Here is a 23,303-nt window from a genome sequence, read left to right on the forward strand (position 1 = left end):
GTGCAGTTCAGACCCGTGCTGCGTTCACGGAGGGCCGGAATACTGTGGTTACGAGTTTAACCAACGTATCGGCGCCCCCGTTTCTCTCAGAACGCGCTGATGCTCACCACACTGAGTGTAGCTCAGCCCACCAGGGGTGCAGAGCTGAGCACACACAGGAGGTGAATGTTAAAAAAGGGTATCAAGGCGCCGCCTTGTGTTACCTCATAGAGACCTCACATTACAGACTCCTAGGAGTGCTGTAGTGAGTGTCTCACATAGCAGGCTGCAGTCTCAGTCAGATAGTGACAGGATGATGCAACCGCTATTCGGGGATGGCGCACTGTCTCAGGCTAAGGCCTCTGTCAGTGCAGTTCAGACCTGTGATGCATTCAATGAGGGCCGGAATACTACGGTTACGGGTTTAACCAACATATCGGCGGCCCCGTTTCTCTCAGAATGCGCTGATGCTCACCACACTGAGTGTAGCTCAGCCCACCAGGGGTGCAGAGCTGAGCACACACAGGAGGTGAATGTTAATAAGGTATCAAGGCGCCGCCTTGTGTTACCTCATAGAAACCTCACATTACAGACTCCTAGGAGTGCTGTAGTGAGTGTCTCACATAGCAGGTTGCAGTCTCAGTCAGGAGACAGAATGACGCAACCGCTATTTGGGGATGGCGCATTATCGCAGACTAAGGTCTCTGTTAATGCGATTCAGACCCATGCTGCGTTCACGGAGGGTCTGATTACTACGGTTACAGGTATAACCAATGTATCGGCGCCCCCGCTTCTCACAGAACGTGCTGATGCTCACCACGCTGAGTGTGGTTCAACCCACCAGAGGTGCAGAGTTGAACACACACAGAAGGTGAAGGTTACGAAGGTATCAAGGCGCCGCCTTGTGTTACCTCATAGAGACCTCATATTACAGACTCCTAGGAGTATTGTAGTGAGGGGCTCTAATAGCGAATTGCAGTCATCTGGGATGATGATGCAATCGCTTGCTGGGGATGGTGCCCTGTCGCAGGCTGTGGCCTCGGTCAGTGCAATTCAGACCAGCGCTGCGTTCACGGAGGGCAGGAATACGACGGTTACGGGTTTAACTGACGTCTCTGCCCCTCCTTCTTGTTCAGAACGCACTAATGTTTCCTCTCCCTTTCATGGGAGGCCCGCCTTGGGCTGTTCCACCACCTCAGTGTTGGGGAACAGCGGCGGCAAGGGCCATAGAGGAATACAGGTCCTTCCTACTGAATATACCACAGCTTCGCGCTCGGCCGCTTTCTCTGCATTGCTGGCAGTGGCAGCGAAGCTGCACCCTCTCACGCTGGCTAGAACAGACGTTGCAGAAGGGTTATGCTCTCCAATTCCATCGGACCCCACCCCCATTCAGGGGAGTGGTCGAGACGGTGATGAAAACGCCCGAAAAAGTGGCCGCTCTGGTTTCAGAGATTATGGAACTTTTGGCGAAGGAGGCGGTCACAGTGGTTCCCCAGGAGCAAAGGAACAAAGGGCTATATTCGCCCTACTTCCTGGTGCCCAAAAAGACGGGGGGAATGAGGCCAATATTGGATTTACGCATTCTCAACGAGAGCGTAACCAAACGGCCCTTTCGAATGCTAACGACAAAACGTCTGCTGGAATGTGTCCAGAAAGGAGACTTTTGTACGAGCATAGACCTAAAGGACGCGTACTTTCATGTGCCGGTACAGCCGCGTCACAGGAAGTTTCTGCGATTCGCCTTTCAAGGGGTGGCGTACGAATACACGAGGATGCCATTTGGGTACGCCCTGGCACCTCGCACGTTTTCCAAGTGTGTGGAGGCGGCATTGGAACCGTTGCGTCGTCAGGGAATACGGCTACTAGCCTACCTAGACGACCTACTGGTTCTCGCCCCTTCAGCAGAGCTGGCGATCACTCACACAACACAGACAGTGATTCATCTCACACGTCTGGGGTTCGCTGTGAATTGGAAAAAGAGCACGCCCTGGCCCAGTCATCAGATTGTCTACCTGGGGATACAGCTAGACACTGTAATGATGAGGGCTCGAATTGCTAGCCCTGAGGAAGTGTCGTCCGAATCACACGGTGACGGCGCTGTCGATCATGTCACTTTTGGGTCTCATGTCGTCAGCCCACTCTGTGGTTCCGCTGGGACTCCTGCACATGCGCAGGATGCAGCGATGGTTCGCCCAACTAAGACTAGACCCATTGCGTCAACGTCATCGGTTGGTGGTGGTTCCCCTCTCGCTCAGTGCAGATCTGAACTATTGGAGAAACCCGCGCGTTCTCACGCACGGAGTCCCGATAGGCAAAGTGTCCTCTTACATCCCAGTGTTCATAGATGCGTCTCTGACGGGATGGGGAGGGACATGTCAGACCCAAGCGATAGGAGGTGTGTGGCCTCTTTCGAGTCGCCACATCAACCTCTTGGAGTTGGAAACGGTTCGACTGGTTTTGACCCACTTCACGTCTACCCTTCGGGGTCGCGATGTGCTGGTCTGGTCAGACAACCAGACCACAGTAGCTCACATAAATCGCCAAGGAGGAGTCAGGTCTCCTGCTCTCCATCGGGCGGCAGAGGAATTGTGGCTGTGGGCTCACGAGCACCTTCGCTCATTGAGAGCAGCACACATTCCGGGCTACTTGAACGTAGGAGCAGACCTCATGTCAAGAGGGGGTCCTCGAGACGACGAGTTGTGTCTGCATCCGGACATTGTTCTCCAAATTTGGGAACAGTTCGGGAGAGCCGAGATGGATCTATTCGCGTCACGCGTGAACGCGCAATGTCCCCTATGGTTCTCTCTGAGGGAACAGGAAGAACCGCCACTGGGAAGAGACGCTTTTGCGCACCACCCGTGGCCGAGAGTTCTTCTGTATGCATTCCCTCCGCTGTCCTGCATTCTCCCACTGTTAGCCAGGGTGAGGTCAGGAGGGCTGTGAGTGATACTGGTAGCCCCCGATCGCCCAGGGGCTCCTTGGTTTGCGGAGATGAGTCAGATGTTGATTGCGCCACCTTGGCCAATTCCACATCAACGGGACACGTTGTCTCAGGCAGGGGGCACGATAGGGCAGTTGCCCATAATCGGCCAACCACTGAAGGCCTGGCTGCTGAGAGGGACAGGCTAGAGTGCCGTGGGTTATCTGATGCAGTGATCAGGACCATACAGGGTTCACGTGCCAGTTCCACTTCCAGGATGTATGCCAGTAGATGGAACGTGTTTTCACGATGGTGTGTCACACAAGGTGTAGACCCCATGAGCTGTCAGGTTGAGAGTATTCTCTCTTTCCTACAGCTTATGTTTGATAAGCAGCAATCGCCCGCCACCATTAAGGTGTTTGCAGCGGCGATTTCAGCTTGTCACGAGGGGTTTGGCAGAGACAATGTCTTTAGCCACCCTCTAGTGAAACGTTTCCTATTAGGAACGCGGCGGCTTAGGCCAACACCTAGAGCCACGCTTCCTCAGTGGGATTTGGCTTTGGTAATCGAAGCACTATGTAAGTCGCCGTTCGAGCCATTGAATCAAATACCCCTCAAGATGCTGTCTATGAAGACAGCATTGTTGCTCGCTTTGACTACGGCTAAGCGTGTTAGTGATTTGTGTGCTCTTTCGACGAGACCCGACTGCCTGGCCATTAATGGCGATCTGAGCAGAGCGGTGTTACGTCCTAACCCGGCATTTGTGCCGAAGGTTATTAGGAGTTCATATAGATCACAGACCATGGAGCTGTGGGCTTTTTCTCCCCCTCCTCATTGGGAGAGGAGTGAGGAAAGGCTCCATCGCCTGTGCCCAGTACGCGCCTTGGCGTGTTACGTCGAGCGCACAGCAGCGATTAGGTCATCGCCTCAGCTGTTTGTGTGTCATGGTGCTGCTGCACTAGGTAGACCACTTTCGAAACAGCGTCTGTCTCATTGGCTTTGTGAGGGCATTGAGACAGCTTATGAGGCAGCGGGGCGACAACTGCCTCAGGGTATCAGAGCTCACTCCACTCGTGGAGTAGCAGCTTCTACTGCCCTTTTCAGAGGAACAGGGGTAGAGGATATATGTAGAGCGGCGTCATGGTCAACACCGTCTCCATTTATCAGTTTCTATCTCTTGGATATGTCTTCTAACTCTTTGGCTCAGTCTGTACTCAGCGTGGCTGAAGGGAGACTTTGAGCTAGGAGGAGAGGAATGCAGGACTGTGGAGACAAGGTCTCTATCAGGTCCGCTTCTGATAGAAGGACATATTTTTGGCATGACTCCTGACTGACAGGTTCAGTACAGTAGAGGACATGTATTCATCTGCCCACCAGTGAGTCACTGGAGTGAGGCGGAATGATGGCAGGATAATAGTAGTAACTTGGTTACGATGCTATTAGATCGGTCATGACAATTTGACGGAATGTGACGTCATCTATCTGTTTGTTCAGATTAGTATGAATCATGTTCTGGGATCTGCCCACTAATCTCTGGGGTTCCATTGATTGAGTGAGGCGGCCTACCGTGTACACAATGTAGAGTGACACTTTGTGTCATTCCATTAGTGGTCGGTAGTATTGTAACAGGATATTGAGGTACCATCTATCTGCTAGTACAGAATATTATGGCCTGTATTCTGGGGATCTGCCCACTAGTCATTGGTGTTGCCATTGGACTAGGTGGGGCAGGTTTTTAACCGATGACGCAGTATATTGTGACACTTGTAGGGTGACAGTGGTTACAGTACTGCGGAAATTGGTTGCAGCCATTGCTAGGCCTGACCTTTTCATTTTGATGGGAAGTGTTGGGCTCGGCAGGGAGTACATTTTGGAGCGCTACGCTCCGCCTTAAACCAATAGTAGCAGAGCTCCCCTATGGGGCGAAGCTCCACGATATAGAACGATTAGTTACCGGAGTGTAACTCCAGTTCTATGAGTGGAGCGGAGCCCCATAGGACTTAAGGCCCTGCCGACCCTCTCTAGTCTCGCTGAAGATAAATATCTCGGGAGGCTGATTGAGGGGAGGCATCCCCTCTTATAGGGACACCTGTACTCCTATTGGCTGCAGGTGTGTGCATAATTTTGTCTCAGGCTGATGCTGCCTTAGGGCAGTGGGTAAACCAATAGGAGCAGAGCTCCCCTATGGGGCTCCGCTCCACTCATAGAACTGGAGTTACACTCCGGTAACTAATCGTTCTCCCACTTAAAAAGATGAGAGAGGCCTGTAATCATAGGTACACGTCAACTATGACAGACAAAATGAGGAAAAAAATCCAGAAAATCACATTGTAGGATTTTTAATGAATTTATTTGCAAATTATGGTGGAAAATAAGTATTTGGTCAATAACAAACGTTTTTCAATACTTTGTTATATACCCTTTGTTGGCAATGACACAGGTCAAACGTTTTCTGTAAGTCTTCACAAGGTTTTCACACACTGTTGCTGGTATTTTGGCCCATTCCTCCATGCAGATCTCCTCAAGAGCAGTGATGTTTTGGGGCTGTCGCTGGGCAACACAGACTTTCAACTCCCTCCAAAGATTTTCTATGGGGTTGAGATCTGGAGACTGGCTAGGCCACTCCAGGACCTTGAAATGCTTCTTACGAAGCCACTCATTGTCATGCTGAAAGACCCAGCCACGTTTCATCTTCAATGCCCTTGCTGATGGAAGGAGGTTTTCACTCAAAATCTCACGATACATGGCTTCATTCATTCTTTCCTTTACACGGATCAGTCGTCCTGGTCCCTTTGCAGAAAAACAGCCCCAAAGCATGATGTTTCCACCCCCATGCTTCACAGTAGGTATGGTGTTCTTTGGATGCAACTCAGCATTCTTTGTCCTCCAAACACGACGAGTTGAGTTTTTACCAAAAAGTTATATTTTGGTTTCATCTGACCATATGACATTCTCCCAATCCTCTTCTGGATCATCAAAATGCACTCTAGCAAACTTCAGACGGGCCTGGACATGTACTGGCTTAAGCAGGGGGACACGTCTGGCACTGCAGGATTTGAGTCCCTGGCGGCGTAGTGTGTTACTGATGGTAGGCTTTGTTACTTTGGTCCCAGCTCTCTGCAGGTCATTCACTAGGTCCCCCCGTGTGGTTCTGGGATTTTTGCTCACCGTTCTTGTGATCATTTTGACCCCACGGGGTGAGATCTTGCGTGGAGCCCCAGATCGAGGGAGATTATCAGTGGTCTTGTATGTCTTCCATTTCCTAATAATTGCTCCCACAGTTGATTTCTTCAAACCAAGCTGCTTAGCTATTGCAGATTCAGTCTTCCCAGCCTGGTGCAGGTCTACAATTTTGTTTCTGGTGTCCTTTGACAGCTCTTTGGTCTTGGCCATAGTGGAGTTTGGAGTGTGACTGTTTGAGGTTGTGGACAGGTGTCTTTTATACTGATAACAAGTTCAAACAGGTGCCATTAATACAGGTAACGAGTGGAGGACAGAGGAGCCTCTTAAAGAACAGGTTACAGGTCTGTGAGAGCCAGAAATCTTGCTTGTTTGTAGGTGACCAAATACTTATTTTCCACCATAATTTGCAAATAAATTCATAAAAAATCCTACAACGTGATTTTCTGGAGAAAAAAAATCTTGATTTGTCTGTCATAGTTAACGTGTACCTATGATGAAAATTACAGGCCTCTCTCATCTTTTTAAGTGGGAGAACTTGCACAATTGGTGGCTGACTAAATACTTTTTTTCCCCACTGTATATATGGCTCGCTGGCTAGTGGCTTGTGTGGATATTTTTGTAAATGGTGGTTAGAGTCTAGACTACCTGTGTTGCTGCTGCCAACTGAGGAAAGGATGGAGTTGGGTCGGAGCAAGAGTCGTTGATTCAGACGCTCCTCTCTGTCTTTCTGCCTCTCTCTGCTGCGCGTATTTGCCTACCAGACCGAACATTGATAATGTAAATCAAATGTTATGTTGCTGTGGTAGTACTGTTGATATTTAAACTAGGTAGCTTGCTACACACACTCGACCGGTGACACACTCAACCGGTGACCACATCTCAAGGCATGCATGTTTGGATACCGGGTGCACGCAATCTCCGTAAAGGGCAGACTGGGGGAAAAAGGCACAACCGGCCATGCGCGAGTTCCTTACAGGGCAGACCAACAGACAGGGTAGGAGTGGGGTGACTAACTTGATGTCATCACGACGATATTTACATTTTTTACATTTTAGTCATTTAGCAGACGCTCTTATCCAGAGCAACTTACAGTTAGTGAGTGCATAAATTTTTCATACTGGGGGCAGTAGGTTCAGAACAACAACGACGAAAACGGTATACAGTGCATTTAGAAAGTATTCAAACCCCTTGACTTTTCCCACATTTTGTGGTGTTACAGCCTGAATAAAAGTGATATTTTGGATCACTGGCCTACACACAATACCCCATAATGTCAAAGTTGAATTATGTTTTTAGATTTTTTTTGAAATTACATTACATTTACGTCATTTAGCAGACGCTCTTATCCAGAGCGACTTACAGTTAGTGAGTGCATACATAATTTTTTTAACTTTGTTTTTCATACTGGCCCCCCGTGGGAATCACGGTCACGGCCGGCTACGACAGAGCCTGGATTCGAACCAGGATCTAGTGGCACAGCTAGCACTGCGATGCAGTGCCTTAGACCACTGCGCCACTCGGGAGATAAAAATGAAAAGCTAAAATGTCTTGAGTCTAAGTATTCAACCCCTTTGTTGTGGCAAGCCTAAATACCTTCAGGAGTACAAATTTGCTTAACAAGTCACACAATAAGTTTTGAATGACTATTTCATCTCTGTACCCCACACATACAGTTATCTGTAAGGTCCCTCAGTCGAGCAGTGAATTTCAAACACAGATTCAACCACAATGACCAGGGAGGTTTTCCAATTCCTTGCAAAGAAGGGCACCTATTGGTAGATGGGTAAAAAAAAATAAAAAAAACAGACATTGAATATCCCTTTGAGCATGGTGAAGTTATTAATTACTCTTTGGATGGTGTATCAATACACCCAGTCACTACAAAGATACAGGCATCCTTCCTAATTCAGTTACCGGAGAGGAAGGAAACCGTTCAGGGATTTCACCATGAGGCCAGTGGTGACTTTAAAACAGTTACAGAGTTTAATGGCTGTGATAGGAGAAAACTGAGGATGGATCAACAACATTGTAGTTACTCCACAATACTAACCTAAATGACAGAATGAAAAGAAGGAAGCTTGTACAGGAAACAAACATTTCAAAACATGCATGCTGTTTGCAATAAGGCACTAAAGTAAAACTGCAAAAAAAATTGGCAATGAAATGAATTGTATGCGTTATGTTTGGGGCAAATCCAACACAACACATCACTGAGTACCACTCTTCATATTTTCAAGCATGGTGGTGGCTGCATCATGTTATGGGTATGCTTGTCATCGGCAAGGACTAGTGATTCTTTTTTTTTATGAAAAGAAACGGAATAGAGCTAAGCACAGGCAAAATCCTAGAGGAAAATCTGGTTCAGTCTTCTTTCCAACAGACAATGGGAGACATTCACCTTTCAACAGGACAATAACCTAAAACACAAGGCCAAATATACACTGGAGTTGCTTATCAAGACGACATTGAATGTTCCTGAGTGGCCTAGTTACAGTTTTGACTTAAATTGGCTTGAATATCTATGACAGACAAGCTGTCTTCATCAGGGTAGACTTGAATGGCTGTCTAGCAAAGATCAACAACCAACTTGACAGAGCTTGAAGAATTAAAAAGAATAATATGCAAATATTGTACAATCCAAGTGTGCAAAGCTCTTAGATCCTTACCCCGAAAGACTCACAGCTCTAATCTCTGCCAAAGGTGACTCTAACATGTATTGACTCAGGAGTGTGAATACTTATGTAAATGAGAGTTTTGTATTTCATTTTCAATACATTTGCAAAAATGTCTAAAAACATGTTTTCACTTTGTCATTATGGGGTATTGTGTGTAGATAGGTGAGAAACAATATACACTGCTCAAAAAAAATAAAGGGAACACAATGTAACTCCAAGTCAATCACACTTCTGTGAAATCAAACTGTCCACTTAGGAAGCAACACTGATTGACAATACATTTCACATGCTGTTGTGCAAATGGAATAGACAACAGGTGGAAATTATAGGCAATTAGCAAGACACCCCCAATAAAGGACTGGTTTTGCAGGTGGTGACCACAGACCACTTCTCAGTTCCTATGCTTCCTGGCTGATGTTTTGGTCACTTTTGAATGCTGGCGGTGCTTTCACTCTAGTGGTAGCATGAGACGGAGTCTACAACCCACACAAGTGGCTCAGGTAGTGCAGCTCATCCAGGATGGCACATCAATGCAAGCTGTGGCAAGAAGGTTTGCTGTGTCTGTCAGCGTAGTGTCCAGAGCATGGAGGCGCTACCAGGAGACAGGCCAGTACATCAGGAGACGTGGAGGAGGCCGTAGGAGGGCAACAACCCAGCAGCAGGACTGCTACCTCCACCTTTGTGCAAGGAGGAGCAGGAGGAGCACTGCCAGAGCCCTGCAAAATGACCTCCAGCAGGCCACAAATGTGCATGTGTCTGCTCAAACGGTCAGAAACAGACTCCATGAGGGTGGTATGAGGGCCCGACGTCCACAGGTGGGGGTTGTGCTTACAGCCCAACACCGTGCAGGACGTTTGGCATTTGCCAGAGAACACCAAGATTGTCAAATTCGCCACTGGCGCCCTGTGCTCTTCACAGATGAAAGCAGGTTCACACTGTGCACATGTGACAGACGTGACAGAGTCTGGAGACGCCGTGGTGAACGTTCTGCTTCCCATTGGTCTCCCGGTCACGGCCGGCTACGACAGAGCCTGGATTCGAACCAGGATCTCTAGTGGCACAGCTAGCACTGCGATGCAGTGCCTTAGACCACTGCGCCACTCGGGAGTGAGTGGCTCGCTCAATCATGTCTCGCTCCATCCACCAACGCCACGTTGCACCACAGACTGTCCAGGAGTTGGCGGATGCTTTAGTCCAGGTCTGGGAGGAGATCCCTCAGGAGACCATCCGCCACCTCATCAGGAGCATGCCCAGGCATTGTAGGGAGGTCATACAGGCACGTGGAGGCCACACACACTACTGAGCCTCATTTTGACTTGTTTTAAGGACATTACATCAAAGTTGGATCAGCCTGTAGTGTGGTTTTCCACTTTAATTTTGAGGGTGACTCCAAATCCAGACCTCCATGGGTTGATACATTTGATTTCCATTGATAATTTTTGTGTGATTTTGTTGTCAGCACATTCAACTATGTAAAGAAAAAAGTATTTAATAAGATTATTTCATTCATTCAGATCTAGGATGTGTTATTTTAGTGTTCCCTTTATTTTTTTGAGCAGTGTATTTAATTCATTTTGAATTCAGGCTGTAACACAACAAAATGTGGAATAAATCAAGCGCTATGAATACTTTCTGAAGGCAGTGTATATAAAAAGGGCACTTGGCGAGTGGGAGGGCAAAGGGGCAGGTGCTCGGGCACAGTGCCTGGGTAAAATCACTTATTTGATGCATGTCTCCCTTTCAGGAAATGAAACCATTTCAACTCATGAATACTTTAGCTGGAATACTTGAAGACTGTCCTTATCCATAATGAATGACTATTTTGTATAAATAAAGAAAACAAGGGAATACACTTCTCGTTACTAAAATGTTAGCTGCGTCTCTTAAAAGGGGCTTAATTGAAAAGGTCATAAATTCAAGCAGGATTATATGTGAACGTTTCATAGGCAGCCTGAAGCCTGTTGAAATATAAAAATGCTCGACACATTTGTCTCTCTGATTATTATTAAACTTCTCCTTAAAAAAACATACTGTACCATTTCGGTTTTCATACATTATATTAATTAAAGGCTCTAACGGAATAATAAACCTCAAGCCATAATGTTTGTTGATTCTCCCCCAACTCGTTTCATAACCGCTCTAAAATATAACACATTATTGACAAGATTAAGAGTGAGAGAGAGAGGATTGTTTTTTATTTCTGAAACATGCATATTCAGAATATGAAAGTGAACTTCCAGGCAACATAATGTCATTAATTTGCCAGTGTACGTGGCTTAGGGTCAGTTTACTGCATGACCACAGGCTTACTGAGTCATGCAGCACTCCATCACTCTCCTTCTTGGTAAAATAGCCCTTACACAGCCTGGAGGTGTGCTGGGTCATTGTCCTGTTGAAAAACAAATTATAGTCCCACTAAGCCCAAACCAGATGGGATGGCGTATCGCTGCAGAATGCTGTGGTAGCCATGCTGGTTAAGTGTGCCTTGAATTCTAAATAAATCACAGACAGTGTCACCAGCAAAGCACCCCCACACCATAACACCTCCTCAATGCTTTACGGTGGGAACTACACATGCAGAGATCATCTGTTCACCCACACCGCGTCTCACAAAGACACGGCGGTTTGAACCAAAAATCTCAAATTTGGACCACAGACCAAAGTAAATATTTCCACCGGTCTAATGTCCATTGCTTGTGTTTCTTGGCCCAAGCAGGTCTTTTCTTCTTATTGGTGTCCCCCCCCCCGTCCCCCCGTCACAACACAACTGATTGGCTCAAACGCAGTTTCTATGTGGGGGTAGAGGGGGGACCAAGCACCAGTCAGGGGTGGCCATGGGAAATCAGCAAATGGTATCCCAAATAGTGTTGAAAATTGGCTTAAACTACGATGCATTGTATTGGAAAACTGTTTCAACTTATTTTGTATCTGTCCCTAATCTATTATAAAATGAACACAGGGAAAATATTCAAGTTAGATACATGTTAACTTAGTAACTCACTGGCATTGAATAATGATCAACCTTTGAAAGCAGCATCAATGATGAGATGGAATGATAGTGCTACTGTGCCTTCCTTATTTGCATCACCGATCTGATTCTGACATGGTTAGATTGGTGAAAGCAATGAGGTGGGAACCTGGAAACCAACAATGCCTTCACCAATTCTCTAATGTAAAGTAATGGAGGAAGAAATATACATTGTAGAGATATTCAAACAGGGCCCTATTTCATCAACACATACTAATAATGCACAGATAAATAGAAACAGAGCCATCCCACTGGGCACAGATGTCAATTCAATGTCTATTTCACATTGGTTCAACGTAATTTCATTGAAATGACATGGAAACAATGTTGATCCATTCAGTGTGTGCCCAGTAATTTATTTAGATGGCTCTGAATAGAACCATTTTGTCACAAAAGCAGAAACCTCTGAAAAACGTTCCAGATAGAACCAATTCAGTCAGATATAGAACCCTTGAGGTTCTATTTGGAACTAACGGGTTAATTCGAACCTTAACTCCAGAGGGATCTGCAGTGGTGACAGTGGTTGTATGTACCACTTTTGTTGAGCGTAGGACTAGTCACATGAACACAACGACACATAGAACTCTTAATTTTGTTCTACTATATATACAGTGGGGAGAACAAGTATTTGTTAGCTAATATACTTAGCTATCATACTCTGATTCCACTGATTTCAAAACTCGGTCCTCCAGAAAGTGGAGAGCAATACTTATGCAGTTCTACTACGTGATATCTTTCAAAAAAGCAGCTTTAGAACGGACTATATACAGTGGGGAGAACAAGTATTTGATACACTGCCGATTTTGCAGGTTTTCCTACTTACAAAGCATGTCCCTCACCTTCCTCATGATCATTGATGCCCCACGAGGTGAGATCTTGCATGGAGCCCCAGACCGAGGGTGATTGACCGTCATCTTGAACTTCTTCCATTTTCTAATAATTGCGCCAGCAGTTGTTGCCTTCTCACCAAGCTGCTTGCCTATTGTCCTGTAGCCCATCCCAGCCTTGTGCAGGTCTACAATTTTATCCCTGATGTCCTTACACAGCTCTCTGGTCTTGGCCATTGTAGAGAGGTTGGAGTCTGTTTGATTGAGTGTGTGGACAGGTGTATTTTATACAGGTAACGAGTTCAAACAGGTGCAGTTAATACAGGTCTGTGAGAGCCAGAATTTTTACTGGTTGGTAGGTGATCAAATACTTATGTCATGCAATAAAATGCAAATTAATTACTTAAAAATCATACAGTGTGATTTTCTGGATTTTTGTTTTAGATTCCGTCTCTCACAGTTGAAGAGTACCTATGATAAAAATTACAGACCTCTACATGCTTTGTAAGTAGGAAAACCTGCAAAATCGGCAGTGTATCAAATACAGTACTTGTTCTCCCCACTGTATATAGTCCGTTCTAACGCTGCTTTTTTGAAAGATATCACGTAGTAGAACTGCATAAGTGTTGCTCTCCACTTTCTGGAGGACCGAGTTTTGAAATCAGTGGAATCAGAAGTATGATAGCTAAGTAGATGGAGAAAATTCTGACATTTTGATTGCAAATATGCAGACGTAGTCGAAAAGAGCACACAGAAGGCTCCGGATTACATCTTCAAACTAAGGGCAACCATGGCATCCGTGACAGAGGGAGAAGCGTCCATCCATGTGTACGGGTAAGAGAGTCTAGCTAGCAAAAACTAAGTACACCCTATAATTGTCTTGCCACACATATTATATACATTAAATCATTTGATTTTACTCTCTGAAACTGAGAGGTCACTAGAGGGTTAATGTTGTATTTTACATCTACTTCCATGCTCTTATTTCTACAGTTCTACCACGTGTACAGTACAGCAGCGGTTTGATTATTTGAAAGTTAGCTGAGTCATATGGTAAATCAATTACAGTATAGGTACGTATTTTGATTCCAGTGTGTTCTATTTTGAGTAAAGTACTGGACATGTCAATCACAGAGTGATTAACAGTGCAGTTACACGTTGATATGCACATGTGTTGTACATCTATAATATAATAATAATATGCCATTTAGCAGACGCTTTTATCCAAAGCGACTTACAGTCATGCGTGCATACATTTTTTGTGTATGGGTGGTCCCGGGGATCGAACCCACTACCTTGGCGTTACAAGCGCCGTGCTCTACCAGCTGAGCTACAGAGGACCACACATCTACAGTACAAGTGTTGTACATCTACAGTATCTCAAGTTAAGATTGTTTGAATCAATAATTTTTATGTGGGTACGGAATTAGTCTGTAGCGTACATTTAGCATCAAAACAATTATGGTATGTTAATTTCGTTCAACTTTTTCATTCAAAACTCGGTCCTCCTGAAAGTGGAGAGCAACACTTACGCAGTTCTACTACGTGATATCTTTTTAAAAAACAGCGTTATAAAGGATTACCTACACATACTGACCAGCTCATATTATAGACAGAAGCGAGCTACATGGCAGACCAATCCGAACTCATCTCTCAGCATGTCCAGCCCACTCATTATCTCAGCCAATCATGCTAACGGGAAGGTTGCTGTCTTTTTCTGTGGCTAAACCAACTAGGCTCGTAATTTAACAATTGTATTAGTATTTACAGATGGCATACAAGTTTGTTATTAAGGCACATGAAAGTTCACGTTCCAGAAGGCATATCTGCCAAAAAATGCATTTTGATTTAAAAATAAATACAAATACGTTGAAATGGCACTCCTGTGAAATAGGGACGAGTCACATTTTAGTTGCAATGCAAAACACAAAATGAGTGTTGCGAAACTCGGGATTAGTTTCTGACCAAGTCACGAGGTCGGCTTACAAGATCATATCTAGGTCGCCGCCTTCATTATGTTACAATGACGGGGTCAAACTAGCTTCAAATGGAGGAGAGGGAAACCCAATCCCCCCTTAAGCTAGGACACTTTGTCCTTCCACCTTGGCAGGTGTCTTGATGGCACTCTGTGAATAGGCAATTAATAAGTAACGACCCAGCTAGCACATAACGTTCTGAGAACCATATGTTTCTTAGAGCTTGGTGAGAGTGTGGTTGTCCTATGGTTATTTTGCATACAACGTTCCCACATCTTTTTGGGAATGGTGCAGGATAGTTGCTTGGCTTTGGAACATTCTCAGCACATTTAAAGAACTTGACAAAATAAATGTTATTTTCTTGGTATTTCATTACTTTAACAGAACGTTTCCAAAAGTTCAAACATGCTTGCATTTCATTTCAATTTTGGTAATGTTCTAGGAACGTTCTCCAACTGGTTTGACATTGGGAATCTTCTCAAATAGTTCAGAGAACGTTAAGAAACAATGTTCTTCTGTGGGAATTTCAGTACGCCAGCATAACGTTTCATCATGGTTCTATTTAAAGTCAAGTACTCCATAAAAACCACATCTTTAGTAACGTTTCCTCATTGTTCTATTTAAAGTCATGATCTCAAATTGTTCCAAGAACGTTAAGAAACAACGTTCTTCTGTAGGAATTTTTGTACTTCAGCATAACGTTTCCTCATGGTTCTATTTAAGTCATGATCTCTAATTGTTCCAAGAACATTAAGAAACAACGTTCTTCTGTGGGAATTTTTGTACTTCAGCATAACGTTTCCTCATGGTTCTATTTAAAGTCAGGTTTTCCATAAAAAACACAACTTTAGTAACGTTCAGAGAACATTCTAAGAATGTCATTTAAAAACATACAGTATACATTTCGTTCTCAGCATCAACAAAACTCTCTCTCCTCTATTTTGTTAATTGAGTTCAGGTGTGTTGGCCGGGCCCACTAATTTGCTGTCACGATCGTTCGACGGAGTAGACCAAGGCGCAGCGTGATGAACGAACATATTTTATTATCGTCAGAGATAATACAAACAAAACAACAAACGATACGTGCAGTCCTACGGTTAAACACAACCAACACGGAACAAACCAAACGGAACAAGATCCCACAAACACTATGGGAAAACAGGCAGTTTAAATGTGGTTCCCAATCAGAGACAACCAGCCACAGCTGACACTCGTTGCCTCTGATTGAGAACCACACTGGCCAACATAGAAATAGTACACATAGAACTAAAACACAGAAACCAAACACATAGAATCTACACACCCTGGCTCAACATATAGAGTCCCCAGAGCCAGGGTGTGACAGTACCTCAAAGGCGCGGACTGCGACCGCGCCCTCAACATAAACCAAACAGGGGAGGGCTGGGTGGGCATTCCTCCTCGGAGGCGGTTCCGCCCGGGCTTGCCCACCACCCTCCAATAATCCCCCCGTAGCGCCCCTGGTCCGGTCTGGCCCCACTGGCTGGAGCTGGACTGGACATCGTAGGAGCGGATTGCTTAAGCTCCAGTGTGGAGCAGCTGACCGGTACCTGACCAGGCACCGGTGACCCAGGCACGGGTTGTGCCGGACTGACGACGCACACCCCTGGCTTGGTGCGTGGAGCAGGAACGGGCCGGACCGGGCTGACGAATGCGCACCCCTGGCTTGCGCGTGAGCAGCAACGGGCCGAACCGGCTGACGATGCGCACTCCCGGCTTGGTGCGTGGAGCAGGAACGGGCCGGACCGGCTGACGACTCGCACCCCCGGCTTGGCGCGTGGAGCAGGAACGGGCCGGACCGGAGCTGACGACTCGCACCCTGGCTTGGTGCGTGGAGCAGCAACGGGCCTTACCGGCTGACGACTCGCACCCCTGGCTTGGTGCGCAGTGGCAGGAACAGGCCGGGCCGGGCTGGCGACGCGCACCGTAGGCTTGGTGCGAGTGGCAGGAACGGGCCGGGCTGGCGACGCGCACCATTAACTTGGTGCGGGAGCAGGAACAGGCCGGGCTGGGCTGGCGACGCGCACCGTAGGCTTGGGTGCGAGTGGCAGGAACAGGCCGGGCCGGGCTGGCGACGCGCACCGTAGGCTTGGTGCGAGTGGCAGGAACAGGCCGGGCCGGGCTGGCGACGCGCACCGTAGGCTTGGTGCGAGTGGCAGGAACAGGCCGGGCCGGGCTGGCGACGCGCACCGTAGGCTTGGTGCGAGTGGCAGGAACAGGCCGGGCCGGTTGGCGACGCGCACCATTAACTTGGTGCGGGGAGCAGGAACAGGCCGGGCTGGGCTGGCGACGCGCACCGTAGGCTTGGTGCGAGTGGCAGGAACAGGCCGGGCCGGGCTGGCGACGCACACCGTAGGCTTGGTGCGAGTGGCAGGAACAGGCCGGGCCGGGCTGGCGACGCGCACCGTAGGCTTGGTGCGAGTGGCAGGAACAGGCCGGGCCGGGCTGGCGACGCGCACCATTAACTTGGTGCGGGGAGCAGGAACAGGCCGGGCTGGGCTGGCGACGCGCACCGTAGGCTTGGTGCGAGTGGCAGGAACAGGCCGGGCCGGGCTGGCGACGCGCACCGTAGGCTTGGTGCGAGTGGCAGGAACAGGCCGGGCCGGGCTGGCGACGCGCACCGTAGGCTTGGTGCGAGTGGCAGGAACAGGCCGGGCCGGGTTGGCGACGCGCACCATTACCTTGGTGCGGGGAGCAGGAACAGGCCGGGCTGGGCTGGCGACGCGCACCGTAGGCTTGGTGCGGGGAGCAGGAACAGGCCGGGCCGGGCTGGCGACGCGCACCATTACCTTGGTGCGGGGAGCAGGAACAGGCCGGGCCGGGCTGGCGACGCACACCGTAGGCTTGGTGCGAGTGGCAGGAACAGGTCGGGCCGGGCTGGCGACGCGCACCGTAGGCTTGGTGCGAGTGGCAGGAACAGGCCGGGCCGGGCTGGCGACGCGCACCGTAGGCTTGGTGCGAGTTGCAGGAACAGGCCGGGCCGGGCCGGCGACGCGCACCCTAGGCTTGGTGCGAGTGGCAGGAACAGGCCGGGCCGGGCTGGCGACGCGCACCGTAGGCTTGGTGCGGGGAGCAGGAACAGGCCGGGCCGGGCTGGCGACGCGCACCATTACCTTGGTGCGGGGAGCAGGAACAGGCCGGGCCGGGCTGGCGACGCACACCGTAGGCTTGGTGCGAGTGGCAGGAACAGGTCGGGCTGGGCTGGCGACGCCGCACCGTAGGCTTGGTGCGAGTGGCAGGAACAGGCCGGGCCGGGCTGGCGACGCGCACCGTAGGCTTGGTGCGAGTTGCAGGAACAGGCCGGGCCGGGCCGCGACGCGCACCCTAGGCTTGGTGCGAGTGGCAGGAACAGGCCGGGCCGGGCTGGCGACGCGCACCGTAGGCTTGGTGCGAGTGGCAGGAACAGGCCGGGCCGGGCTGGCGACGCGCACCAGGCTTGGTGCGAGTGGCAGGAACAGGCCGGGCCGGGCTGGCGACGCGCACCGAGGCTTGGTGCGAGTGGCAGGAACAGGCCGGGCCGGGCTGGCGACGCGCACCGTAGGCTTGGTGCGAGTGGCAGGAACAGGCCGGGCCGGGCTGGCGACGCGCACCGTTAGCTTGGTGCGGGGAGCAGGAACAGGCCGGGCCGGGCTGGCGACGCGCACCATTAGCTTGGTGCGGGGAGCAGGAACAGGCCGGGCCGGGCTGGCGACGCGCACCATTGGCTTGGTGCGGGGAGCAGGAACAGGCCGGGCCGGGCTGGCGACGCGCACCGTAGGCTTGGTGCGAGGGGCAGGAAAAGGCCGGGCCGGGCTGGCGACGCGCACCATTAGCTTGGTGCGGGGAGCAGGAACAGGCCGGGTCGGGCTGGCGATGCGCACCGTAGGCTTGGTGCGAGGGGCAGGAACAGGCCGGGCCGGGCTGGCGACGGGCACCATTAACTTAGTGCGGGGAGCAGGAACGGGCCGGACCGGACTGGTGATGCACACCACTTGCTTGGTGTGAGGAGCGGGACTGGGTTTCGTCATAACCCTCCGCTCCCTCAGCTGCCTACCCAGTTCCTCTCGCCGTGCCTCTATTCTCACCTTCTCCCTTATCGCCTCCAGTAGCTCCACCCTCTGCACCACTAACTCCTGCTCCCTCTGCACCAATAGCCCCCTTAACCTGGTGGCCTCCTCACCTAACCTCCTAATACGCCCTGTAGCTGCCTCCTGCTGCCCCGTCGCCCATGCCGTGTGCCCCCCCCTAAAAAATTTTTGGGGTTGCCTTTCGTCCGTCCGACGACGACACTGTTGACGCCGTTGCTCCTCTCTCCGTCGCGCCTCTACCGTCTCCTTCCATGGACGGCGATCCATCCCGGCCTGGATTTCCTCCCAGGTCCAGGACCCCTGCCCGTCCATTATCTGCTCCCACGTCCAGGCTGCCTGCTCCTGGACACGCTGCTTGGTCCTGGTGTGGTGGGATCTTCTGTCACGTTCGTTCGACGGAGTAGACCAAGGCGCAGCGTGATGAACGAACATATTTTATTATCGTCAGAGATAATACAAACAAAACAACAAACGATACGTGCAGTCCTACGGTTAAACACAACCAACACGGAACAAACCAAACGGAACAAGATCCCACAAACACTATGGGAAAACAGGCAGTTTAAATGTGGTTCCCAATCAGAGACAACCAGCCACAGCTGACACTCGTTGCCTCTGATTGAGAACCACACTGGCCAACATAGAAATAGCACACATAGAACTAAAACACAGAAACCAAACACATAGAATCTACACACCCTGGCTCAACATATAGAGTCCCCAGAGCCAGGGTGTGACATTTGCCACACCTGATCTTAATGAGTGCTTGTTTCCTTTGAAATTGGGTCTGTTTGAATAGGCTAAAATGAGCAGCTTTGTATGTGTAAAAAAAACATGGCATGCCAGCTCCATGCTGGTGGCGCAGTGGACTAATTCCATGCATAGAGCACAGAAGATTATAGGTTTGAATCTCACTGATGTGTTTGCATGAGTAATGCCTAAGGACATTGATTTCCATGTGTCCTATCTGTGCTTGGAGTTAAGCCAAAATAAGCTAGCAATGTTAAACTCCTATTGAAACATTCAGTGAAAGTTAAGGAAGTTATTAAAAACCAAAGTAAAACATTCTCAGAACCTCCCTGCAACCTAAAAATAAACATTCCCAGAACAAGCAAAATGTTCATTTCTCTTCTCAGAATGTTTAAAAAACATTATGTTTTACCGGTCATGGCTTTGTTCCCAGAACCAATGGGAAACCAAAAATGTACTTTTCCACAACTTCCAAGGAACCAAATGTGCTAGCTGGGGACATCTGATGGCCTGTGTGTGTGTGTATATATTGGGGTGGGGGGGTTGGATAAAATCAGAAGACACATTTCTATCTCGCGTGGACTAATAAAGTATCTTATTTTATCTTATGGTGGAGAACTGGTTCATGTTTATTGCATTCAAAGTGTTTTTCCCACCCACACACTATACATTAAAGCAAGAATCTTTCGTCCTCATTTATTTATTCCTGCTCAGTAAAATTGGTATTCATGGTTCTCTCTTTCCTTCCAGGAGAAGATGATGCATAAAAACAAGAAAGGGAAATGGTCTTTAAAGATCAACTCGGCCCCTCTTACGTTGGAGCCACACGACCCCTCATGGCCATTCATAACACCTGAATAGTATAAGAAGACCATTGAAACCTTCAGTCAAAACAAGGTAGGTTATCCAGAGTGTAGTTTTCGCCTCAAAACCAGCAAAATGAACAACAAAGGTAGTCTATCCTCTTAAATGCTACAGAAATCACAACAAACCCAAAGTGACCTCCGAATCACACATGTTAATTGGAACGGACTGCACATTCTCCTGAAGTACTTTGAATGACTCTTCTAAACTAGCCCAAAAATATTACTCACCTGCACTTAAAGTGTTGTTGTCTATTAACCCTAGCACAACATCAAAACGCAGACACCGCAGGAGGGTTTATAGATGTGTCACCTTGTAGTCCTTGAGAATGAGAGACAATTAGTACAAAAAGAGAACATCCTGTATGCTAACCATGACCTGTGTTTGTGTACCTTTTGTCTGCCGTGTGCTCCCCAGCTCTGCATGGCTGTGTGTTGCTACTACTCTGGCCCTTCCAGGGCACTACGGGGTCTACGGCGAAGTGTCAGGATCCTGGCAGCGCTCACTGCACCATCTCCCTGGAGAAACTCCTGGACCGGGCCATCCAACACGCTGAGCTCATCTACCTGGTCTCAGAGGAGTCTCTCACCTTGTTTGTGAGTACACCCTACCGGAAATGTATGTAAAAAAAAATGTTTTGGAAATACAACAATAAAAAAAAAAAATTGTAGCACAAATTGAATTGTAACACATTAAAAATGCATTCTACCTCATCTTTGCTTTCACAAACACATGAATAGCTAGTTTGGAGTGCATGTTTAGTTTCTAAATACATTTGAGATGTATTGGAAACAGGTTATCATAACATTTCACGTCTGTCTTGGTCTGTCTTCTTTCATTCAAACTTTCTCTTGATTTTGATCGATTGGATCACTCCTTTGTATATGGATCTGTCATGCAGAGATGTAGATGGAGCTCATGCCAAATGTCTTCATAACTTTATTCAAACTTGAATAATCATAACTGTAGTATTTTCTGAGAAGTGTTAGATGTATAAACCTATTACTATTGCTAATGCCTGAATCAAACTGCACGTCTTTGAAGATCCCAGTGAGAACTTGAAAAATTGTTTTATCCGGTATAGAATGATATGAAGCGTGTACACTTATTAAAAAAAACTAACATATGTTGTCGCTGTTAAAATATCCTTTATAACGTCCCGTTTGGAAAGCTCAGTATGGTTTGTGTGGTAGGGAAGTGAGGTTTGTGAACTCCCTGGATGAAAACAGATCAGAACACAAATACATTTCTCGTCAACAGATGGCTTATGCTGGAAGGGTCTTGCTACGCGCCAGTCTTTGTTAGTGTTTTCTTCTTTCTTTGTTCTATTTCTCTCTCTGACTCCGTGTAGGAGGAGATGTTTATTCCCTTCCATGTTCGAATTCCGTTGAGTCGAACAGAGAACGCGTGCACCACCAGCACCTTATCCATCCCCACCTCCAGAAGTGAGGTCCAAGAAAACTCTGTAAGTGGGCATGGTGACAGAGAGGCAAAGGCTGTATTTACATTGCCAGCTGTTTTTAATTTAAAAGAAAATCTTTCAATGCATCTTGCTCATAATATCCTCTGCATATGATGGGTTTTTGTGTTGACTGTAAGAGCTTGTTGCCATTGTTTCTCTATTTGGGCCTCTCTTGCAGGACAAGTGGCTTTTGCACTCCATTCTGTTCCTAATCAAGTTCTGGATTGATCCCCTGGTCAACCTGCAGACTTCGTTAGATCGCTATGACAACGCCCCCATGGCACTGATCAGCAAAACCAAGTGGATATCAGGCAAGCTGATGAACCTGGAGCAAGGAGTGACCATCCTCATCCAAAAGGCGAGTCATAGGTCATATCACTGTTGCAAACAGATGTGCATACAACACATTGCTTTCATGAGATATCCTAACACATAGTGTCTCAAGCACTTTTGGAAGTATTTTTGACAAAATACATACAAAAATCAGTACAGTACAGTATTTTCTCTCTCCCCAAACATAGCTGTTTTGGTTTGTTTTAAAGCTAATGAACGTGCTGTATCTTTTCTTGCAGATGCTGGGTGAGGGTGCTGTGATGCTGGAGCAGAACGAGAGCCTGGCAGACTACCCTGTGCATTTTGACATGTTAGAGTCGGTGCTCAGGGACTATACCTTACTGACCTGCTTCAAAAAAGACACCCACAAGATGGAGACCTTTCTCAAGCTGCTCAAGTGCCAGCGGAAAGGTGGCCTGGGCTGCTCTATTTTATAGCAGAGTCCCTCCAGTATGGAGTAGGGTGAAGTTGCCCCTAGACGCTGACCTCAGGTCAATTTTGAATTTCCCCACTAATGGTTAAGGTTCAAATTCGGGGGAGGGGATCCTAGATCTGTACCTAGGGGGAACTTCTCCCCAGAGCCTCCAGTAGATATAACCTGTCCGTTCAACCGACTACCTGAAATGAACACAGGCATTATTCCACTCTTCCTCCAACAACTTCAGCTGCTTTCTGTAGTGCCCGTCGACATTCTAAAGTTAAATGTGCCATGTACGTTCTTGCTGCCCTATCAAGCTTGCTTGAATACCTGTAATGTAGCTATATAGCTAGGTAGGCGTAAAATGAAATGTTATGTGAATACATGTCTATTTCAAAGTTTTACTTTTAGCACTTCTAGCATGTGCTTATACAATATATGTTAACATAGCATTCAGCATAGGAGCTGCAGAAGAACATGTCTCTATGTTTAAGTATTTTAATTGCACCTAGTTGGTGAAGTTCTCCTTACTATTTAAATCAAACTCTTTTCCAAACTTCTTAAACTGAAATTTGAAGAGCTGGGCTCCTATACTGTGGGTTTAAATAGAAAGCTCTGCTAAAGAGGAGGTTGTTTCATCTGTGGCCTGTCACCTGCGAGAAATACATTTAAAAATTGTTATTCCTCTGACTCAATTATTGCCATGTCGTCTCAATTACGGGAGCTCGAGCTGGCTTTTTAAGAAGGCAAGAGAGAAGAGATTAGAACAGCAAAAATAAGAACAGCAGACTGACATCTTTGTA

The 23,303-nt window shown here is 47.8% G+C and overlaps 1 protein-coding gene across 1 annotated transcript; it reads left to right on the top strand.

The window, feature by feature from the left end:
* Positions 1 to 752: 752 nt before the first annotated feature.
* Positions 753 to 22,519, top strand: LOC121580136 (somatolactin). Its single transcript, XM_041895190.2, has 5 exons — positions 753 to 825; positions 20,705 to 20,883; positions 21,639 to 21,752; positions 21,928 to 22,107; positions 22,322 to 22,519. The coding sequence occupies exons 1-5, from the start codon at positions 753 to 755 to the stop codon at positions 22,517 to 22,519; spliced, it is 744 nt and encodes a 247-aa protein (XP_041751124.2).
* The last annotated feature ends 784 nt before the right edge of the window (positions 22,520 to 23,303 follow it).

This window comes from Coregonus clupeaformis, chromosome 13, assembly GCF_020615455.1.
Source record: "Coregonus clupeaformis isolate EN_2021a chromosome 13, ASM2061545v1, whole genome shotgun sequence".
Taxonomy (NCBI): domain Eukaryota; kingdom Metazoa; phylum Chordata; class Actinopteri; order Salmoniformes; family Salmonidae; genus Coregonus; species Coregonus clupeaformis.